This window comes from Hakea prostrata, chromosome 5, assembly GCF_041222555.1.
Source record: "Hakea prostrata isolate BN-2017 chromosome 5, UWA_Hpros_2, whole genome shotgun sequence".
NCBI classification, from domain to species: domain Eukaryota; kingdom Viridiplantae; phylum Streptophyta; class Magnoliopsida; order Proteales; family Proteaceae; genus Hakea; species Hakea prostrata.
Window position 1 is genome coordinate 1,347,021 of NC_142604.1, and position 23,456 is coordinate 1,370,476.

A 23,456-nucleotide genomic window follows, 5' to 3' on the forward strand; every position below is an offset into this window, starting at 1 on the left:
TTATATAATTATTAAATTAAAAAAAATCATGTGAAAAGGTAAGAATAGTACAATGATTAAGGGAAGTGAAGAGATATGTTTCCAATTTTTAAGATTCTATAAAATGAATCTATATTAATATTATTTAGTTACTAAAATTTATTATTTAATTACAAATTGAAATTATAAATTATGATCTTCATAAAAGGTATGTAAATAATATTAATTCAATTCACAATTAGTACAATGATTAAGGGAAGTGAAGAGATATTGTTTCCAATTTTTAAGATTCTATAAAATGAATCTATTTTAATATTATTTAGTTACTAAAATTTATTATTTAATTACAAATTGAAATTATAAATTATGATCTTCATAGAAGGTATATAAATAATATTAATTCAATTCACACTTAGTAAGTGTAAAATTTAAAGAATTACATTTTTGGACATCATTTAATTATGTTTATTAAGTGAATAAGTAAGGATTTTTAGGAAATAATATGTAGCCATTCTCTCTCTCCCCCTTCAACCCAGTTTTCATGTTCATTTATGAAACAAATCTAAGTAAATAATCTGGTTCTCCAACTATTATAAAATGAGAAGAAGCTAGCATCCCACCTTCACTGCATTTTCAAGCAAAAAGAAAACAAATCAAGAACATAATTCTCAACAATGGCAGCTGCTTTCAGAATTTTGTATGTAGTTCTGGTATTCAGTTTGATTGCAAACGGTGAGAAATTTTTAGGGTGCTTTTGCAGTTATATATATTTCCTGCCTAACAATGAAAACTAATCTATTTTCTTCCTACCTCCTGTATAGAAATCAGTGGGCACCCTTGCCTTCGGCTATCTCAAACTATGACAGGAGTACTGGTGGGGAAGAAGCTTGAGTATGTGGTGACTGTAACTAACAACTGCAACCGTGAAGAAAGAAATATTAGAGTCTCCTGCAATGGGTTCCAGACAGCTGAGAAGATTGACCCTTCATTGTTCAAACAAAATAATGATGGAAGTTGCCTTCTCATCAATGGACAACCCCTCGGTGTAAACCAATCAGTATACTTCAAATATGCATGGGACAACAAATTCCTCTTCATTGTGCTTGGTGCAGAAGAGAGCCGCTAAAAGGTTCACAAGATTTCCTCTGATCTGATTTATGCAGAGGCAATTTTATGTTTAACTGTCCCTTTTGGCTTTAAAATAAATAAAATCTGAGCATGGTGTCTTTTGTTCTGTGCTGGTATAAGCTATGTTTGATTATGGCAATTAGGGTTCTTACTTAAGTGTCCTCACGCACCAAGACAAGATCTTGAAGGTGTAGTTCTCTCTGGATCTCATTTATTTTTTCTTTTTTAAGTACATTAGCTATCTAAACAATTTTTTTGGAAACAATCACGTGCTATTTTGTAAATCGAATGGTTTTAATCTTTACTTCAAAGCACTTGAATTTTGAAAATGTCACAAGTCACAATTTGAAGGCCTCAAAGGAGATAAATAATTACGTGGCATCAAAGGTTCCTCCTTATCTGGTCTCACGGCCAAGACTTCCCTAGTTGTTTACTTGTTTAAAATCTTTCCGTCCTAGTTTAATATACTATAGCCATGAATGCCAACTTCCTTATTTGATGTACAAAAGAACCTGCAACTTCCTTATTTGATGTACAAAAAAATCTCCAAGAACTGCATTTGTTAATTCTTAAGTTGTACTCAAACGCATTCATCCTAATGTTTCAAAGGGCTCACATCCATCCATTGAACTTGTTTGGGTGAATAGTGAAACTATGTTTGCCATTAAGTATAGTTTTCCAGAAATCATATTTTGCGCTTTCTACATTAATATAATGTAAGATACTTGTACACGACAAGCAATATTATTAATATCTGAACTACAAAATGAGAAGAAGCTAAGAAATTCTCACACCGAATCAAGAACATAATTTTCATCAGTGGCTACTGCTGTCAACAGCTTCTGTGTGATTGTCATATTCAATATGATTGGGAATGGTGAGAGATTTTTGAGTTGCTTTGCTAACCATGTCTTGGAATGAAAAATTAATCTGGGTTTTTCCTTCTTTTGTTTTGTTTTTATTTTTACAGGAATCAGGGCATGTTCAATCCATTAAGTTGAGTCAAACCATGGTAGGAGTAGTTGGGAGAAAATTTGAGCATGTGGTGAAAGTAATGAATGAGTGCAGATGTAAACAAGAAAATATTAAAGTTAACTGCGGAGGGTTCCAGACAGCTGAGAGGATTGACCAATTTTTCTTCAGAAAGGATAGCAGAGATGGCATGAAATGCCTTCTCTTGAATGGATTACCACTTGGTGAACACGAATCAACAATATCAATTTAAGTATGTATGGGATAAGCCATTCCCCTTCAGAGTGGTTCATGTCAAGATGACACTTTTTGGTTTTTGGTACAATGCCAAGATGGCTTGCTAAAGGGTTTTCGAGATTTCATCTCTTCTGATCTGTGCTGAGGCAATATTATGCCACCTTTGGCTTTAAAATAAATAAAAGATAAGGCTGGTTTTTCTGTTCTGAGCTGTTACATTTTTTTTTCTTTTTCTTTTTCTTTTTCTTTTGGGGAGGGGTGTTATTATGGCAATTGGGGTTCTTACTTAAGTGGCCTCATGGATCAAGACAAGATCGGCTGGTGTTTACGGTTACCTCCGAATCCCATTGCCTATTTCTCTGGTTATTGATGCTTGGTTCTTGATCCAGCATCTGTTATTTGCATTATATAGAAATTAAAATTCATTTAGAATTTTGTTTGGCCCAACTAGAGGTAAATAGGCATTTTAACCCAAAACAAATATTTAAATAAGCCTTCAACTTGGATAAACTTTATCAGGATAATTACTAATGCTCCCTTATATTATAGTGAAATTACATATCAAACCCTGTACTTCATGAAATTACTATTATCCACTTCAAATAGTGCTAGTGAAGTGTCAATGTACAAAGTCCATTCTAGATTCAAGTGTAACCATAAAAAGTCAATTTTACTGTTTATATATAAATATATATACCATTTTCCCCTTATTGTTGAGTCATGGATGAACTAACACTTTCAATCGGTTCGATTTCAGTTAGGGGAAATAGCGAGAAGTGAGTTATCACCTAGTAATTACCAAGGATAGAAAAGTAAATTAACTAAAGGTTAACTAAATGCTAACTACCACTCAAGGGTATTTTGGGCACTTAAAAAATGAAGAGGTATTATCATGGTGCAACATTTCGGTGAATTTTGGCCATCTCTGTAGTGGGCGAACCCAAATCCATGTCAAATCTGACTTTACAATATATCGCCAGAAAATTGCCGAAAAATCGTTGATTTTTCGGCAATTCGGGCTAAATCTGGCAAATATTGGCAGTTCTCCATTAAAAACGTAGGCTTGTTCGACTTCTGTGGTTACTCATCTTTAAGTTTCAACTTTCAACTCCTTGAAACCATTGTTTGGAAGTAGAATAGAAATGCCGACTTCAAATTTCAATAGCAGATCGAGTGGTCCAATGTTGTCGACAAATCATCTCTGCTTTTCCGCTGGAACCACCATCGAAAATAGCCACCTAGAAACTTCATGCCTTCATCTCTGCTCTCCGTAACCACCATCAATACCAGCCGTGACTCCAAAAGTTCAACTCTGCAGCAACCACCATATAGGAAGAAAGAAAAACTCAAATAGAGAGTGGTTGTTGCAGAGTTGAGGTTGCATAGAGAAGTGTTATTTTCAATGAGTCCGGATCAGCTTCCCGACGGGTTCCAGACCACATAAAACAGTGGGGCCCACGATGAAAAACACTTTTTGGAAAAAACAAAAAAAAAGGTTTAAAATTTCATCCGTGGGCCCCACTGTTTTGTGTGGTCGGGAACCCGTCGGGGAGCACTCTGTATCACCTAGCAAAAGTGACTTTTCAATAGAATTTACAATTCATTAAATGCAACCTCCTTTACTTGTTCACGTGTCACACTGCCACCTACTCACTTTTCAATTTTGGGAACCTTGGGAGCCGAGAAATCTCATCCATATTTTATTATATTTAATGAATTAACGAGTGAAGTGAAACTTATGACTTGTGAGTCGGCGAAATTAAACCCTTTAATTAGGCGAAATCTCGATGAATTTCACTGGATTCGCCGGGTTCACTGAGGTGCGCACCCGTGAAATTTGCTGAAAGTTCACACCTTGGGTATCATGTCATAAGTTAGTAAACCGTCTTTAAAAACAACATAGCAATAGTAAAAACAAAATACAAAATTTGAACCCCGATGATGGCTTAATTGGTAAAAAAACAAATACCTCCAAGTAAGATGTTAGAGTTTAAACCCTTTGGGCCAGGGGTGAAGCTCCACTTATATAATGCCCCATCTCCGATATAAAATCGCCCATTACAAAAGGGAAAAAACAAAATTTAATAAGTAATTCCTGATAATGAATGGGATAAGACTGTAATTTAGCTACGAAGAGCAATAATTATCCCGACTATGTGTGAGATTAAACTATATTATTAAGGTCTCGGAGAAACCAATCTGACCAAATGCAGGATAGAAATAAGAGGTAAACCCTATATAAACTGAAACATAATGTGAGGAGAAGATAACTAAATCGTTTCCCTCCATTCTCATATTTCAATTAAACTCTGCAACTCCCTGGAGCTATGTGGTGATTCACTTATTGACTCAACCTTCAAAGGTGGCTTCCCGACCGCTGAGTTCGCCCACATTTGACATTGTTTTGCAAGAGCTTTGATCATTTTTCGGATGCATCATTTGGCTCCATTTGTGGGAAATGGTTCAAAAAGTCATGGTAGATACCAGATCAACATATCAGAGGAATCAAAGCTAGATTCGCCCACTTCCTTTAGGAGGAAATTTTGTTCCTCTAGAGGAGAATCCATATCGAGAGAACGATCAGCACGAGGAAGAATAAGTTATCAGAGGAGGACATTTGAATGCTCAAAATGGGGAGATCCAGATGATCCCATTCATTCAAGAACAAATGAATCAAAACCAACAACAGATAAATCAAATGCAAGTTCAGTTCCTTGAAATGCGAGCCCTGCTCTAAACGATGGCTAGATAGTTGGGGGCTCCTAGGAACCCGAACCCTTATGATCATGAAGAAACAAGAAGACAAGTTTGAAGAACTGAAAGGAGGAATTCTCCAGTAAGAGGATGTTCACCAGGAAGGGAAAGGAACCCATCCGAGGGTCAAATTTTTTGACAACCACCTGAAAGGAACTTAAGGCAGCAAGAGGCCGACGGAAAACGATCGAGAATATGAAGAACTGCAGAGTTACCAAGGAGAGATGATCCTGAAGTTTGAGATCGGTCACAAGGAAGTTGAACGGGGACTTTAACTCGGATCGAAAGAGGCATGCGAATGCATTCAACCACATCCCAACGTTTGAACAGAGATAGCATGCGAAGACCTAACACCAAAGCAGTTCAGATCGATTGAAATCTTGCAGATAATTAGAAACTGGGACAACTCATGAGGGGCAAGAAGACAGATGATATATACTCGATCATCAGAAAGACCCTGTTCATTGATGCAATTGCCAGGTGCGGTTTCCCCCATAATTTCAAGCTCCCATCCTTCTCCTTATTTGATGGATGTGGAGACCCAGTAGCCCATATGAGTTATTATCAACAAACAATGGCAATAGCTGTGAATTTGGACAAGATATTGTGCATGGTATTCAGGTCTTCACCAACAGGAGCAGCCCAAAAGTGGTTCTCGAACCTGCCATCGGGAAAGATTGTTGGCTTCGATGAGCTCGCTTGGAAATTCATCGGGTGGTTTCAAAGTGAAATACAAACTAAGAAGACCGAAGAGACTCTTTTCACTAACAAACAAGCAAAGAAAGAGTCTATTTGGGATTACTTGCAGAGATTCAATAAGGTGACAATGGAGATCGAGAATCTTGACAAGCAGGTAGCAAAAACAACCCTTTTTACAAGAATTTCGAACAGGAGTCTCATGGAGTTGCTGTCACAGGACATGCCAACCACGTATGCCAAACTCGTTCAAAGGTGTCAAAAGCATGCAGAGGTCATAGAAATTCTTAATGCCCATCAAGGGGGTGAAGACGACCACCAAGGAGTAAAAGGCTTTTGAAAAAGGCCAGGGTTCAAGGGGACAAAACAATGATCGAAACAAGGGACGGCCTAGTTGGAGACGACGCTTGTCCGACCATGCTGAGTACACCCCCCTGAATGCCCGACTATCCAAGATTTTAATGCAGATCAAGGATCGAGATACATTGAGATGGCCACCCAAAATGGTATCCAAACTTGAAGAACAAAACATGAACAAGTATTATCGATTCCACAGGGATTATGGACATTACATCAACGAATGTAGGCATCTGAAGGTGGATAGTGAGAGATTAATATCTCAAGGGCATTTGGCAAGTTATGTGAAGCAAAGAGAAGACGATCGAGAAAGAAAAACAAGTTGCAAAAAAAGAAGAGAACGATCAGGAAGCAGAGACCACAAATCTAAAGCTTCAAATTCAAAGAAAGGAAAAGAGATCGTTGGGGCAAACCAATCCCCGATTCTCATGATATTTAGAGGATTAGACCTCGAATCCCTTAGGAAGCTGAAGGCAAAGTCAAAGTTCGTGGGATCGGTAGAGGTCATTAAAAAAATAAAAGACTGGCTCTCAGGAAACAATTATGTTCGATGAGGAAGATGAAAGAGGAATATGTACCTCCCCCATGATGATGCGATCATGATAAAGGTGGAAATTGGTTGTCGAGAGGTACACCGAGTACTGGTTGATATGGGGTCATCGGCGGGTCTCTTATCTTATGATAAGAAATGAAGATGGAAGAAGACTCGATGAGACCAACCTTGACTCATTTGTATGGCTTCATAGCATCCTCAATTGTGGCAGAGGGAGCAATGCAATTTGATCTAGCAGTCGGGACATTCTTGAAGGAGACAACTGTTCGGGTGAATTTCTTAGTCGTTTGAGAATTACCAGCGTACAATGTCATCTTCGGAAGACCATCCCTAACTAAGTTAGGAGAAACTGTGTCATGAAAATCAAGTTCCCAATTGACAATGGAGTTGGAGAGGTAACTTCTGATTAGAAAACCTCTAGATAATGCTATATTTCTTACTTGAAGGACAAAACTGGACCAATTAAGGAAGGCCGCTGCCATGCCGATCAAGATTTGAGACGATCGAGATGAAGAGACTTTGCAAAGACCCAAACTTGTAAAGAAGTTGGAAAGGATCTAGTTGGATCCTTCCAAGGAAGAAGAAGGAATCATTGGATTAGAGCAACCAGAGGACTTCAATGTGGAGTTGAAAGAGTTTCTTTGAAAAAATATAGATGTATTTTCTTGGTCGTCTGCAGATATGACAGTTGTCACACCCCACTCGCTGGTCTCGGCTACCTGCCGACAATCCGTGGGAGTGATCCGTCACAGGATCCATGGTTTTAGTCTGTCAATAATAATAAATGCAAGTAAAGATAATCATGAGCAAGAATAAGTTCAATAATTAAATGAAAAGATTACAGGAGTCCATATACTCCAATAAAATAATCAAGGAAAGAATAAATGATCAAAAAGAATACGAGTTCAGCGGAAGCAAATAAAAAGAATTAAATGATTTTCTTTCTAGTTTCTTTCTCTAAAGCTAGATAATGTTTCTCATGAATCTCAAGAAAAGGGGTCCTCTATTTCTTCTCTATTCGATGAGCAAACTGCCTGGCAACCTGTCTCCTCCGCCCATCAATGGGTGCTATAAGTTCATTCCATGCACTCGTAGGAGCTCACGCATAGGCTATCTCCATTTCCCATTGCCGGTGCCATATCTTCTTCATACGTGAAAGTTCCTTCATGGGAAACCAATCCATCCTTGGATGCATTTCCTCCATCTGTGCAGGCTAATATAACATAGAAAAATAAATGAATGAGTTATGGAGAACTCAGCAAGCACAACAATAATTCCCATCCATATGTCGAACCATAAAAAATGTATATATATATATATGATAGGTATGAATGCAAAGTATAAATACTGCTAACTCTAACTATGCAAGTCTCTAACAGTTGACATGCTTTAAGATATACACTAGTCCTCCTCTGGGTAGGTCTAGTCACTCTGATCTGGCAAGGACTAACTACCTCTGTAGGGATCCTGGGTAAAATGGAAAGTCTACACCTGGCTCTCAAACCATGGCTGGGGTTAAGTCAACACTCTCTCACCACGACCATTGGTAATGAGTACTGGCGCATGTCGGGGTTTCTAATCCAATGCAAGTCATAACGGTAACATACTACATGAAGTCTAGATACATCCTCTATGGCACCAACCAACTCGGTTCAGTATCCTTCGCAACTTAGGAATGAGAACCCTCATGGACTGGTTACCGCTATTGGACTCCATTTCATAACCCTACGATCATCCACATGTTGTTGGGTGGAATGCTCTCATGACTCCTCACGACACCCGGTCTGTTCCTAGGACGTCCATGAGCCCAACCCTAACATATGCAACCCTACCACTTGTATGACCAACAGTGGACCATAATCACATCACTGTCGTCACGGGTCATCTGGCTTCAATTCCCCTACCGAAAGTGTGACATCCAGCCCAAACCTAGCCCGGGATACCCTATTTGTTTTGATATAAAGAAAGACTTGTTTAATGTTAGACCTTGAAGTTGGACCTTGATTTCAATGTTGTTATCCTTGAAAGCCTTAGGAGGCCATATCCGGCCTTATCCTTACCCTGACCCGGCCCGGAATTTGTATTGTTTGTTGATCCAATGACCCGAAGTGGTGGGAAAAGTCCTTGTGTACCCTTTTGGTTGATGATTTGGTGTCGGAGCCCAAGCCCATGGACATTGACGATGATGCCCCTCACTTGAGAGCATTGTCAATGTTAGTTTTGAATCTGCGCACCGAAGAAGGGTGAATTAGTTGGTAGACCTAATGAACACCTATGCACAATCTGAAAGTATTTCCCGAAACTAGACTTCTTGATGGACTTGTAGGAGAAAACCTCACCCAATTTGACCCCATATAGCCCTCCAAATCCCTGTCCGAAGTTGCTGAACTATGTCTGGCAAATCCTGCTTGAGCATCGAAGAAGGTGAGCTTTGTTGGTAGGCCTAATGAACTCCCATGCTTGATCCAAAGGTATTTCTAGAAAATATACTTCTTTATTGACTTGTAGGAGAAAACCTCACCCAATTTGACCCCATATAGCCTTCCGAATCCCTGTTCGGAGTTACTGAACTATTCCTGAGAATTCTGTTGAAACTGCTGTTGGTCGATACTATTGGTCGATACTATCAACCAAAGGTAACGACCAACAAGCCCAGAATTATGAAAAATGTGCTTTTTGGATATTCCTTTCTCCTTTTTAAGTGAAACCTCGAACCTAAATCATTATTTCACTCATTTCAACATCTGAGAACGTGGGAAAGCTCCTCTAAGCCTCCTCCTTGGCTTGGGTGTCGATCTTCTTCAAGAATCATTGTCTCTCTTCTCTAATCTCTTCTCCAAGGTATGTAATCTCTCACTCTCTCTCTAATCTACTTCTACCTCATCTTGTTCTTGCTACTAAGTTCGTGAAGAAGGTGCTGCAACCTTACTACACATGTTAAGCTGAGAGATATCAGAAAACCTATTTCTTATAACCTTCTTCTCTGTCTCAGCTTTCTCTACTTCTTACGGCCTTCTCTACTTCTTACCTTCTACCTTGTCTTCTTCTCCAACCCCTATCTTGAATCAGAACACAAACCCAGCAAGTCACTCACTGATTTTGCAAAGATTTATGGCCCTCTGATGACTATGAAGCTCGGTCACCACAGTTGATTCTTCAGCAGTCACAGCCCAAGGACTTCTCCAAACCCACGACCAAGCACTTGCTGGTTGAACAGTTGTGAATGCAGTTCGAGCACTGGACCACCATCAAGTTTCTATGGTATGGCTTTTTGTTTCTCCACGCTGGAAAAACCGTTACAAGCTCTGTCATCATCAGATCTTTCTCAACCCATAAACTTGATGCTGGTGAATCTCTGCAGCACCTTAAGATTCAGCAACTCCTTGATCATGTTCGTGAAAATGCCCAACTGAGTCGAGCTATTGTTGCTGGTCAAGCTGCCTTTGCCACAACCCTGAACTTGCTGTCCAACATTTCTATTTATTCCTCTCTTTGAGATCATTAGACCTCCAAGGAGGAGTTGCGGCTCCAGTTCATTGGTGGGTCTAAGGCTTAAAGAAATCCTATTGTTCACCTTCTGCATGTTTCTCTTTTGAGGCTGCTTATTAATGACTCAGCCCCCCCCCAAGAACAACGAACCAACCTCTGCAGTTTCACTTGACCTAAATGTTCTAAGTGACAGAACCTTAAAGATGCTTTCAGAATCATGTTATGTGCCTCATCCTGATAAGGAAGAAACTGGTGGGGAGAGCTTGGTGTTGATGCAAGGGGAAACTCCGGCAGAAACTCCCACCAAGCCCGGCTCCTCTTCTAGTCATTGGTAATCTATTCTCCCTTCTCTAACCTACTCCAAATTACTCCTACTTTTGCTGCTGAGGTTAGGAAGAAGGTGCTGCAACGTTGCAACCACCACTTCTACAACCTCTTTTGTTTTGAATAAACCCTTTCATATCATATTCATGCTATGATTATTATGCATAATGTTCTTGCCTTCTTACTATGATTTTCTTCATAAAAACATGAATCCTTTGCCTAATCTGATTTCTTTAAATAGGGTTGATTATATGTTAGTATGTACTCTAATTTACTGCCCATCATTTCCCTAATTCAATTCCTAAGTTCGCTTGCAATTGTAATGGTTTTCATTGAAGAACATGGGTCTTGCAAGTTTGAACCTAGGACCTCAAATTGGGGGTTTTCAATCCGACCATTGCATCATGTTAATTCTTGCTACGTAGTCTCCTGCTACTGTTCTTAAGCATCCCTCCAAGTTTCATATCGATCCGAGACCCGGAAGACCAATTTTGAGCCAAAACTCAAAAAGCCAGCTTGCTGTCCGAAATTCTTTTGGTCGATGCCTATTGGTCGATACTATCGACCCAATGTATCGACCAACAAGGTTGCTGTCAAAAACTTTTGCCCAGTTTTGATCCATTCAATCTCCAATTGTTTTGATTTCTTCTCTAATCCTTCATATATGTTTGTTTAGGGTTTTAAGACTATAGTTGGACCATTCTCTTGTGACTTCGGATCATCTTCTTCACAATTTGAGGTAAGGACGGTTATTGCCATATAACATAGACTGTATGACTTTTACACTGCTGTTGGTAACTTAGTAGACTTAACTTATTAATTGATTTTAGACATCATATGACTACTGTAGTTACCTTATGACAGTAACACCATGCTTAATTACTTGATTTATCATGTTTACTTATTCTTGTCATTTATTTATATATTGTATTATGAGATGTTATGACATGTTTTCAATATGATAATGTATTGTTGATATGTAATGGATGGAAATAAGCATGTGATTGCTTAGGTATGATTTGGGATTGGGGAGTGCCCTCACTGGTACTTCGTCCTTGGACTTCGGAGGGAATAGTATGGGATGTTCTCCGAAGATGCCCATCGACGCTTTCCTGAATCATTGGATGACATACATAGGACTTGTCTAGATGTATGGCTAGGATGCCCCTCTCATATCAGACCCCAATCGGAAGGGCATTGAGACCGAACGACCCGTGGTAGTAGTGTGGATTTGTGGGCGCTCAAGACCGGTAACCACTCCGTGAGAGGACATGAATTTTATTGCGGATACCCGAAAGGGGCCATTTATTGGTAGGGTTGCAAATGGCTAGATTTGGGCTCACGGGCGCTCAAGACGTGAAATGATCCGTGAGGGGACGTGAGAGCTTCCCGTCTACTATTTGTGGATGACCAATAGGGTTGATGAGTCCGGTGAGTAATATCCGTGACTCTAGTGTGGAGGATACAGGAAAGGATCCCGAGAGGGGAGGAATGGACGTATCTGGAACTGACATGATATGACTAAGTAGATGACTTGCATTGGGCTAGGCAATACTTAGACCAAATGGTGATGTGAGAGAGTGGTGACCAAAACCCCCAACCATGGATTTGTCTGAGAGGGATGCAGGACCCAATTTCCCCCCGGTGATGAGTGACTGAGACTACCTAAAGAAGTATGGTGCTATGACTTAAAGCATGTCTACCATAGAGACCAGCATACTTAGAGTTAAAGTCATATTTGCATCTTATGTCTCATATCATTTGCATCATTTCATGATTGATATCATATGGCTTATGTATTATGGAATAACTTTCCTTGCTGAGTTCTTTTGAACTCACTCCTTTTTGCAACATATTTTGTTAGACTTTTCTGCAGGTACTACTACTGTTGACTGTGATGGTCAACACTTGGAGGACTAAGTTGGTGACTTATACCACTTTGGCTACGGTGACTACATCGGTGAAGGCTATCAGTTCAAGACTCATATTTGTCAGGAGTAGACCCGGCCTAGCTTAATTTCTTATGATTATGTTATTAAGGAGACATTGTATAAGTTAGAAGAAACTATAACTTAGTTGCTTACCTTGTTATTTCCCTTCTTTGGAAATCTGGTTGTAACCTTTACCTTATTTCGATCTACCTTCCGCACACGTTGTAGAGTATATTTCCGCTATACTCTATAGTTGTCTTTTGATTTGGTACTTGTTATTCCGCACTCTGATGTTCTTTGTGATCCTTTTGTGATCATTTCCTAACTTTTATTATTAGATTACTTGAATACTATAAATTGTTCTTGCTTTTGATTATATTATTGTGATAAGTGGATATGATCGTTCCTAAACTGGATCTGTAAGGCTGTGGATCACTCCCGAGTAACCCAGATAGGGTACCCCCTGGGTGGAATTGGGGCGGGATGTGACAGAAAGGGTAGTAGTATGGGGGTACCTAGCCATGCAACTCTAGGCTCTACCTAGGTATGTCATCCAGTAGTTATAACAGTGCTAGAGACATCAGCGAGCATGTGTCCTATACCACAGCCCTCTGATATCCCAAGCTAAGATATACCAATGGAATACCCTTTCCATTAGAACCACAATACATCAATCATCATCATACCACATTCATAATTGATAAAGTATATATAAAGACAGTACAAACAGCAAGTATACATTTAGATCAACAAGCTATTCATGGTTACAACAATATATAAAATGAAAGAACAGTAATGAAAGACACTGGACTAGCATGTTCAAGTCATTACATAAAGATAGGATTGTATGTCCTTACCTGTAAATTAGTATAAATCCTCTAGATTGCAAACTAGAAACAATTATAAAACTTTTACTTGAAACAGAGGACACCTATAAACAGGGTTACAATAATATGTAAGTCAAATGAATCAAATCGGACAGAATCCAAAAGTTGCAAGCTCATTGGAAACCAGCCGGTCGCTTAGGCTGAGAGACCGCCACTAGTGACCGCCCAAAAAATAGTGAGTTTCAATCTGAAACTCAGGCTTCTGATAATCCGTTTTCAATCCGATTTTTGGATGATCATAGTCCGAATTTCAAGTCTATCACTCCCACAACCAAGGGTGATACTAAACCTAACAATTGACACCAAATTGGTTATTCAAAAACCTTCCCTTGATTAAATAAGTCCTTTTCATGAAAGCAGGGTTTCGTTTTCGGACCTGATCTCATCAACATCATTAAAAAGGTAGGTACTGTAATAGAAAGATCATGAACAACCAAAGAGGAACACTAATCTACTTGTATCATAACAAATGGTAGAGTATGAGTGAACAGGGAATCACTTACCTCAACCAGATTAGCTATAATAGACAGTAGAACCTTCTGAAACACTAACATCACTTCAGATCACCTTCCAGCACATCTCCACAGCCGCCTAACCACCAAAAACAACAATCCCGAATATAATATTTGTAAAATAGTCGAGAGTTGCTATTTATAGAAGTCTGGGGGCAAAATAGGGCAAAACCCCGCAACCAGGACCAAGCGGTCGCTTGGTCTAATCAACCGCCACTAGCAACCGCCCCCAAGTATATTGTTATACAAGGGTGCTTTGCTCAAGGGGTTGATGTCCAAGTACAATCTAGCCCTAATGAACACATGGGGGAGGTCTTACCTTCATTCCGAACTTCTCCAGAGATCACTTGCCTTCCATAAATCCAACTACCAAGCAAGGCAGGCTCTTCATCAAGAGAATCTAGATCCATAGGTTCAGGGTATGGATCATGGACTTCTATCCGGACACTCCACAAACTTACCCTACTAGACCTTCGGGTTCTCGGACTTGCAATATGGATCCCGAGTTAGAAATGCGGGGGTTGTTACTGTAACAACCCCCATAATTCTAACTCGAGATCCATATTGCAGGTCCGAGAACCCGAAGGTCTAGTAGGGTAAGTTTGTGGAGTGTTCGGATAGAAGTCCATGATTCATACCCTGAACCCATGGATCTGGATCCTTTGTCTGAAGAGCCTACCTTGCTTGGTAGTTGGTCTTCTGGAAGTCAAATGTTGTTCGGAGATGTCCGGAATGAAGGTAAGATCTCCCCCATCTCTTCTTTAGGGCTAGGTTGTACTTGGATATCAACCCCCTAAACCCCCTCGATTAAACCAAGCGACCGCCCGGTCTGTTTTCGGGGTTTTGCCCTATTTTGCCCCTTGACTTCTATATAAGGTAACCCTCGCCCAACTTATGAATATTTTATTCGTGGTTACTATTTTTGGAGGTCAGACGGCTGCGGAGAAGTGCCGAAAGTGGATCTGAAGTGCTGGCAATGATCTGGAGATCAATCCTTCCCTTTTTCTGGTGTTCCGAAGTGAGGTAATGGATTCACCCTTCATCCTTTATCTCCTTTGTCTTTAAATTCCGTGTTAACCCATCCCCTCATCATTGTGGTTACCCTTTTGATTCAATTGTGACTCTCTTTCAAATCTTCTTGAGGTGATTCATCCGAAAACGAAACCCTGCTTTTGTGAAAAGGATAATCCAATCAAGGGGAGAGTTCTGGGTAATCCAATGATGGTAATTGTTAGGATTCCTTCACCCTTTGGCTTTAGGAGTGTTAGATTCGAGATTTAGGTCATGATCACTCGAAATCCGGATTGAAAACGGATGATCAGAAGCCTGAGTTTCGGATTGAAACTCTCTGTTTTTGGGGCGGTCACTAGTGGCGATCGCTCAACCTAAGCAACCGGCACGAGCGACCGGCGGGTAAATAGTGACCAAATGACTTTCGGTTTTGATCCACCTTGATTCAATTAACTTATATATTATTGTAACCCTGTGTTTAGGTATACTCTGTTTGAAAAGAAAGTCTTGTAATAGTTTACGGATCTCTTTTTACGGACAGTTTACTTATATGCAGGTAAGGACATTCAATCCTATCTTATGAATAGACTTAAACATGCTAGTCTAGTGTCTATTAGCATTAGACTTTCTTTATATATGCTGCTGTAGTCATGTCTTATATATTAATCTTGTTATATTACTACTATTTGTCTTGTTTACATATATACTTTGTTGGTTATGATTGTAATGTACTGATCATACATAGTGTGAGGTTCTGATGGATGAGGTATTCCTTTGGGATATCTTAGCTTGGGATATCAGAAGGCTGTGGAATGGGACACATGCCTGTTGATGTCTCCAGCACTGTCATGCCTGTTTGATGACATTCTTAGGTAGAGTCTAGAATTGCATGGTTAGGTACCCCACATGCTACTACCCTTTCGGTAGGGGGATTGAAACCGAATGACCCGTGATGACAGTGATGTGACGTTGGTCCACTGTTAGTCATATAAATGGTAGGGTTGCATATGTTAGGGTTGGGCTCATGGACGTCCAAGGAACGGACCGGGAGTCGTGAGGTGTCATGAGAGCTTCCGCCCCAATAATATGTGGATGCCCATAGGATTAAGGAGTGGAGTCCAACAGCGGTAGCCAGTCCATGAGGACTCTCATTCCTAGGTTGCGAAGGATACTGAACCGAGTTGGTTGGTGCCATAAGGGATGTATCTGGACTTCATGTAGACATGTTACCTGTATGACCTTGCATTGAATTAGAAACCTCGACATGCGCCAGTACTCATTACCAATGGTCGTGGTGAGAGAATGTTGAATTAACCCCAGCCATGGTTTGAGAGCCAGTGTGGACTTTCCATTTTGCCCAGGATCCCTACAGAGGTAACTAGTCCTTGCCGGATCAGAGTGACTAGACTTACCCAGAGGAGAGCTGGTGTATATCTTAAAGCATGTCAGCTGTTAGAGACCTGCATAGTTAGAAATCATAGTATCTTTCATACCTTGCACTCATTCATATCATTTATGCATTTATGCTTTGTTGGATAATTGATGGGATTTGTAATTGTTCTTACTGAGTTCTCTAGAACTCACTCCTTTATTTTGTATATGTTTATTAGCCTGCACAGAAGAATGAATTGTACTGGAAGATGGACTGGTTTCCTATGAAGGAACCATCCCGTATGAAGAGGATGTGGCACTGGCAGTGGGAAATGGAGATAGCCTGTGCGGGAGCTCCTGCGGGTGCATGGAGTGCGCTTATCACACCTATTGATGGTCAGAGACGAAAAGTGGTTAGACAGTTCGTTCATCAAATGGAGAAGAACTGGAGGACACCCTATCTTGAAATTCATGAAAAACACTATTTAGCCTTAGAAAAGGAAACTGGAAAGAAACTAATATAATTCTTTTGATTGCTTCCGCTGAACCCATATTCGTTTTATTCATTATTCTTTCATTTATTATTGTTATTGGAGTATTTGGACTCCTGTAATTCTTTAATTCATTTATTGAACATTTATTGCTCTTGATTGTCTATATTTGTATTTATTATTGTTGATAGACTAAAACCGTGGATCCTGTGACGAATCACTCCCACGGGTTGTCGGGTAGGGAACCGAGACCAGTAGGTGGGGTGTGACAGTTACACCGGTGGTGGTAATGTGAGAGCAAGTATACCACCAATGAGAATGATAATCCATGCTCCTTCTACTGTTGATGAAAAACTCTAGTTAGTTCCTCTTCCAACGGTCAAAGATCGATCAACAGTGAGTTCAACGATCCCAAAACAAATCTTTGTTTAACCCAAGCAAACAAGAAAGTGCAACCGCCTCCCTCTCACATCTCTTCTACTACACCTGCCCCAAAGTCTTACTACTCCTTCCCCAGGACAGCACCCAGTGAACCACCCTGAAACCTCAGCCTCCCCATTGTCCCCTACCTATCACTTTTCTCACACCATGACAACCCCTATACCACCCACTACTTACATGACTTCCCTCACACACCAGATTATAGATATGTTGCAAGCTCAGCTCAACCAAAATCCAAATGTGGCAAGGCAACTTACTATCTTCTTCTCCCAATGCTCACTCGAGTAAACATCCAACAGACTTCCTCCCAATACAACATAAGCCCACCCATTTGTCATAGCCCATAGCGCAACCACTCAAGATTGGAATCTCCATTACTTATTGAAACATATGGCAGCCCACCTCAAATGGATCCAAAGTATTGTCTGAACCAAAGCTGGCGAGCCCAACATCAACCAAACCCGAAAGAGCTAACTTTAAACTAGGAGCCAAATACTCTGATCCCTCAAGCTGAGTCATCTCTTCTTCTTCAACCTCAGAATGACAAAGAACATGCACTGAACACTCAGAGAACCATCTTAAACCGTCAAAAACTTGCACCCAACCATAATTTGAAGAATATTTCTGGATGCAAGAGAACAAAAACATTAACAAAAGAGGAGGAAATTGCAGCTATGGATCACGATCTGGTAAGTACAAAAGATCACTTTTTAATGGAGAACGCCTTGGCGGTTGGGAGAAGTAAGCCCCAAGGGGCCCTATGAAACTCATCTCATGGAATTGTTAAGGCATTGGGAGCAACTTGACAGTTCTGGCCCTCACTAGGCTCTAAAAAAGAATCAAGCTTAAGGTTAAATTTTTGATAGAAACCCATTGTTCTAAAAAGAAAATAAAGGTGCTAGAACGTAAATTGAAGATGGACAACTCTTTCACTATTCCTATGTGAATGTTGTGGGTGGTCTCTCGGTGTTGTGGAACGATGAAGTTTATGTACAAATTTTCTATGCAGATCAAAGGATTATTGACACCAAAGTTTACCGAAAAATTGAAGGGAAGTTCTATCTTACTCTAGTTCATGGAGAACCTATAAGGGAAAATAGATACTTAGTTTGGGAAAAGTTGAAAGAAATAAGATGAGATACAGATGAAGCTTGGGCTTGCACATGTGATTTTAATTGCTTTTTGCAATGGGTAGAGATACAAGGAGGATTGAAAAATAATACTAAGGACATGGAAATGTTTAGAGGTTTTCTTAAACCATGTAACTTGTTTATATAAAGTCTAAAGGATATATCTTTACTTGGTCCAACAAAGGAAAAGAGATGCAAAAATAAAAATTAAGTTTAGATAGATTGGTGGCCAATGAAGCCTGAGAAAGATAGTTTGCAAATGTTGAAATGAAAGTTCAAAGCACCATTGGTTCAGACCATCTTTCCATTAGTCTGGACACTGTTGGTCAAGCACCTAAGGGTAAGAGACCTTTCCATTTTGAAGCAATGTGGTTCACACATGATAAATGCAAAAACATTGCAGAACAAGCTTGGAAGATTCCCACCCACGTCAAGGCTTTTGAAGTAATTCAACAAAAGAATAGAAGTTTCAGCAGATGTTTTTACTCACTGGAATAAGAAGGTATTTGGTAACATTCAGAAGAAGATTGAAGACTTACTAGCCGAATTGGAAGTGCTTCAGGATGCCCCCCCCCCCTTCAAAGGCAAACCATCTTAGAGAGGATGAAGTTCAGGTTGAACTGAAATTAGCATTCAAAGAGAAGAAATACATTGGATGCAAAAATCTATGCTTCGTAGGGCCTAAGAGGGAGATTGCCATACCAAATTCTTCCATACTTGGGCAATCAAAGAAGAAAACATAATAAAATCTTTGCTCTTAACAATGAAGAAGATGATTAGGTGGAATCTGAAAAGGGGATTAAGGAACTTATTCAAAAACAATACAGCAACATCTTTTCTTCTCAACAGGTGGATGAGGTGGCTCTTCAGTTGGCCTTATTGGCTTTGCCAAAGTCTGTGACTACAGAGATGAACAATTATCTTGATGCCACACCTACGGAGAAAGAGATCAAAGAAGTTGTTTGGAATATGCCCCCTCTCAAATCTCTAGGGCCAGATGGTCTTCTTCTTGCTTTCAATCACAAATTTGGGATTTTGTAAGTCCATATGCCACTGAAGTTTGTTCTTGAATTCTTTATCTCTAGTTGCATGCCATCTACCTCAGTTATTACTTATATTTGTTTAATCCCTAAGGTAGATCAGCCTGAGTTAGTGGACCAATTTTGACCCATAAGCTTATGTAATGTCACTTAAAAAACTTTAGTAAGATCCTAGCTATAAGGCTTAAAGTGCATCTTGATACCATTATATCACCATGTCAATTGGCTTTCATTCCCCAAAGATTTATATTTAACAATGTTTTGATGGCTCATGAGGCATTTAATTATATAAAGAAAAAGAAGAAGGGAAAAAAGAAATTGATGGCTATTAAGCTTGATATGAAGAAAGCATAAGACAAGATGGAGTGGAAATTCATTGAAGAGGTCATTACTACTTTGGGCTTTTTTAGGAATGGACAGATATGATAATATTTTGCATCACATCTGTTACATATAACATACTTGTTAATGGCATTCCCTAACCCAACATCACTCCAAGTAGGGGTGTCAGATAGGAGGATCCCCTCTCCCCTACAATCTTTGTCCTAAGTGCTCAAGCCATAAGTGTTATGCTAATGGAAGTAGAGAAGAATGGGTTTATCCATGGTATCAAGGTCAGAAATAGAAGTTCTCCCCTTTCTCATTTGCTATTTACAGATGATAGCATTTTATTTTCTAAAGTGGGACTTAAGGAAGTATAGAACCTGAAAGTATGTTTAGATTTTTATTATCTAGCTAGTGGTCGAAGTATAAATTGCCAGAAATCCTCTTTGACTTTCAGCCCAAACACTCCTAGTAAGATGAAAAACTGATTTTCTAAAATCCTTAAGATTCTAAACAGAGATTGCCCAAAAAATATCTAGGGTTACCTATGGAGTTTGGAATGGTTAAAAATGACTTATTTAGAGAGGTGGAGGAAAAATATCTAGGCTAGAATCCAAGGTTGGAAGAGTAAACTTCTATCCCATGCAGGTAAAGAAATTATGGTGAAGTTAGTTGCATTGAGTAGTCTTAACTATGCTGCATCACATTTCAAATTGCCTTCTTCATATCATAAAAGACTAAAGTGTGCTATTACTCGATTTTAATAGGGGCAACAAAGAGCATGGTAGAAAATTTTGTTGGGTTTCCTGGCGGAGAATGAACAGATTAAAAGAAAAAGGTGGGTTGGGTTTTAGTGATCCTAAACTTCAAAATAAAGCTTTCCTATGTAAGCTTGCGTGGAGGATACGGTTTAAACCTCACTCTAATTGGGCTAAATTTGATAAACAGATTTATTACCCTCATTGTAATTTTTTGAAGCTAGAATTACCTCCAATCCCTCTTGGGCATGGAGAGGAATTCTTGAAGGCAGAAAGGTCTTAATGAGTGGCTTATTGTGAAGAGTTGGCATAGGGGACAAGTATAGGATTTGGGAGGACCCTTGGTTACTAAAAAAATCCTGGTTTCAAGCTTCTTTATCCTGACACCAAATCAAATCAAGTTACATGGGTGGCTGAATTGATTGACCAAACAAATTGGGTTTGGAAGGAAGACTTAACTAGAAGTTATTTTCATGTTAAAGATGTTGAAGCCATTCTTAACATTAAGATTTCTCTTTTCCCAGGGGAAGATAAGTTGGTATGGAGACTTACTAATAATGGTTTGTTCTCAATAAAATCAGCTTATCATTTGTTATGTGATCTGAAAGATAGAGAAATATCCCAACTAAGAGGTGCATATCTTCATCAAATGGAGGTTCCTAAGGATTTAGGGAAGTCTGTGTGGAATTGTAAAGCCCCTCCTAAGCTTCAAACGTTCCTTTGGAGGGCACTCTTGGGTGGTTTAGCTACTGTTGTAGCCTTAAGAAATAGGAATTTGTTAAATGATGCTAGCTGTCCCAGATGTAAAGAGAAAGAAGTAACTATTGAACACATTCTCCTTGATTGTTCATTAGCAAGAGTTGTTTGGCATTCTTCTCTTCTTGGTTTTATATCTCCTCTTTCCATTGTCTCTCTCTCTCTCAAGTTTCATTCAAGCTTGGAGTAAAGTTGGAAAAGATAAACAGGATATGCATAGAGTTTCTTGTCTCACTTCCTTCATTTGTTGGGAATTATGGCAAGCTCGAAACATGCTTTTATTTGAAGGGGCAACTTCTTCTCCTGATCATATAATTCAGCAGCCTTAAAGGAGGCCAAAGACTATACGAAGGCTGCTTGGTTTCTGGATGTGAAGAGTGAATCTGCTGCCACTGCGAATACCTCAAACCAGTCTTGGAAGCCCCCTCCTACAGGAGTTCTCAAATTAAACTCGGATGATGCCCTCAAGAATAAGAAAGGAGGTTTGGGTTTTGACTTGAGAGATCATAGGGGAGTTTTTTCAGTTGTATCCTCGGTTCTCTCCCTATTTTCTTCACCTATTGAGGGTGAAGCTTTGGGAATCCGAGAGGGTCTTCTTGCTTTAGCTGTAAAGGGGTTTGATTTTCTCATTATGGAAAGTGATTGTCAATGGCTGATAAAGATTCTTAACTCTCAATTGCCTACTCCTTTAAGCCTTTTGAATTTTGTAATGGGTATCACACCCCTCTCTTCATATTTTTTGACTTGTAGTTTTCACTTTGTTCCTAGGGAATGCAATTCAATTGCTCATTCTCTAGCTGAGAATGCAAATTACCTTGCCAGGAAGGACTAACTGGCCAAATTCCACCACTTTGATTGTTGGATCTATGTAATTTTGACACCTTGTCTTGCTTTTCTTTGAAATAAATGTTGGTTTACCCCAAAAAAAAATAGTAAAAATACAATCAAATTAGTTTATTTCTTTGAGATATTTGGCACTTACAATTCCCAAAAAAAAGAAGATAGAAAAGGTAAAAATTATTAACTTAAATATAAAATGAAGACCACAATGGAACCACATATTTGATAATTCCATTGTGGTACAAAGCAATTGACGTCGAGTCAACACCTCTACTGCTAATTGTCCCTTGCTTGATCTTTGGCATGGTTGAGCTGTTGAAGTTCCGAGACTATCACGGGTTATTAGGAGGTTTCCAATGTTTTTGTTTTATGCTGAAAACAAAAAAAATTACTCATCCGCAAGGGCTTGTTAGCAATTATTTTTATAATCAACAGTGTTTCCCTTCCTCACTAGCTTTGTTACCAGAAAGACAAAAAGACTTTGAAATTGAAACAGGTCTTCAACTATTTCGCAATTTCAATTCATAATGATTCTTACTTTCTCATAAAACAAGAACATCCCAAATACCTAATTCTCAATTATGATGACCCTAATTTGACCCAATGACATGGTTTCTAGGTATTGGCATTGTATTACTCATAATATATGATATGTATAAAAAAAACACACACAAAGAAATACAAAACAAAGCAAACAAAAACTATGATGTGTCATACACCCATAAACGAAATAAAGATATTATAAAAGAGGGAATGAGGTGAAAAAAAAGTAAAAATTGTTAACTTAAATCTAAAATAAAGAACCACATTGGGACCCCTTATTGGTAAGTCCATTGTGTCACGAAGTCATTGACACTGAGTCAATCAACACCTATGCTGCTTACTGTCCCTTGCTTGATCTTGGGCATGGTTGAGGTTTCCAAACTGTCATGGGCTATTAAGAGATTTCTAATGTTTTTGTTAGGGGCGGGGCAAAGATTCAACATAATGAGGGGGCAAATAATGAGAGTCCAAATCACCTCTTCATCGGGGGCACTAAAACTTTTTCACCAAACATATTGTGTCAGTCCATGTGAGCTCCACTTGGAATCCTACCTCTAAATTATTTTATCACACTCAGATGTAGACATTACACATATTGAGTGGGGCCCACAAATCAAAACTATAGACATTTTTACCCTTACAAAATATAAGTAAATTAAAGCATGAGGATGAATGGGTTTTTTCCTTTGGGTTCTACGTCCAACTTTTTGTTTTAGAGTAACTCTTTTTAGTTTTGATAAATGATTTATTTCACTTAAACAAAAATTTCGCACATCCATCCTGCCCTTACGGTTAAATATCACATTTCTCTCGATCGAATTTTTGTTTGCTGCCATATGGGTATCTCCTGCACGGCATTTGCATCGTGAGACGTGTGGTTTTGTTAATCCAATAGTTGAATTTTGAAAATGCCACATGTCACAATCTGAGGA

The 23,456-nt window shown here is 39.2% G+C and overlaps 1 protein-coding gene across 1 annotated transcript; it reads left to right on the top strand.

The window, feature by feature from the left end:
• Positions 1–653: 653 nt before the first annotated feature.
• LOC149014290 (TPD1 protein homolog 1-like) lies at positions 654–1,105 on the top strand. The gene is made up of 2 exons (XM_089155241.1): positions 654–711; positions 801–1,105. Exons 1-2 carry the CDS (start codon positions 654–656, stop codon positions 1,103–1,105), a joined length of 363 nt encoding a protein of 120 aa, XP_089011367.1.
• Positions 1,106–23,456: the final 22,351 nt, after the last annotated feature.

Coding starts and splice junctions, on each gene's coding strand:
- LOC149014290 (XM_089155241.1), top strand. CDS start 654: ATGGCAGCTGCTTTCAGAATTTTGTATGTAGTTCTGGTATTCAGTTTG. Junction 712..800: donor ATTCAGTTTGATTGCAAACG/GTGAGAAATTTT, acceptor CCTCCTGTATAG/AAATCAGTGGGCACCCTTGC.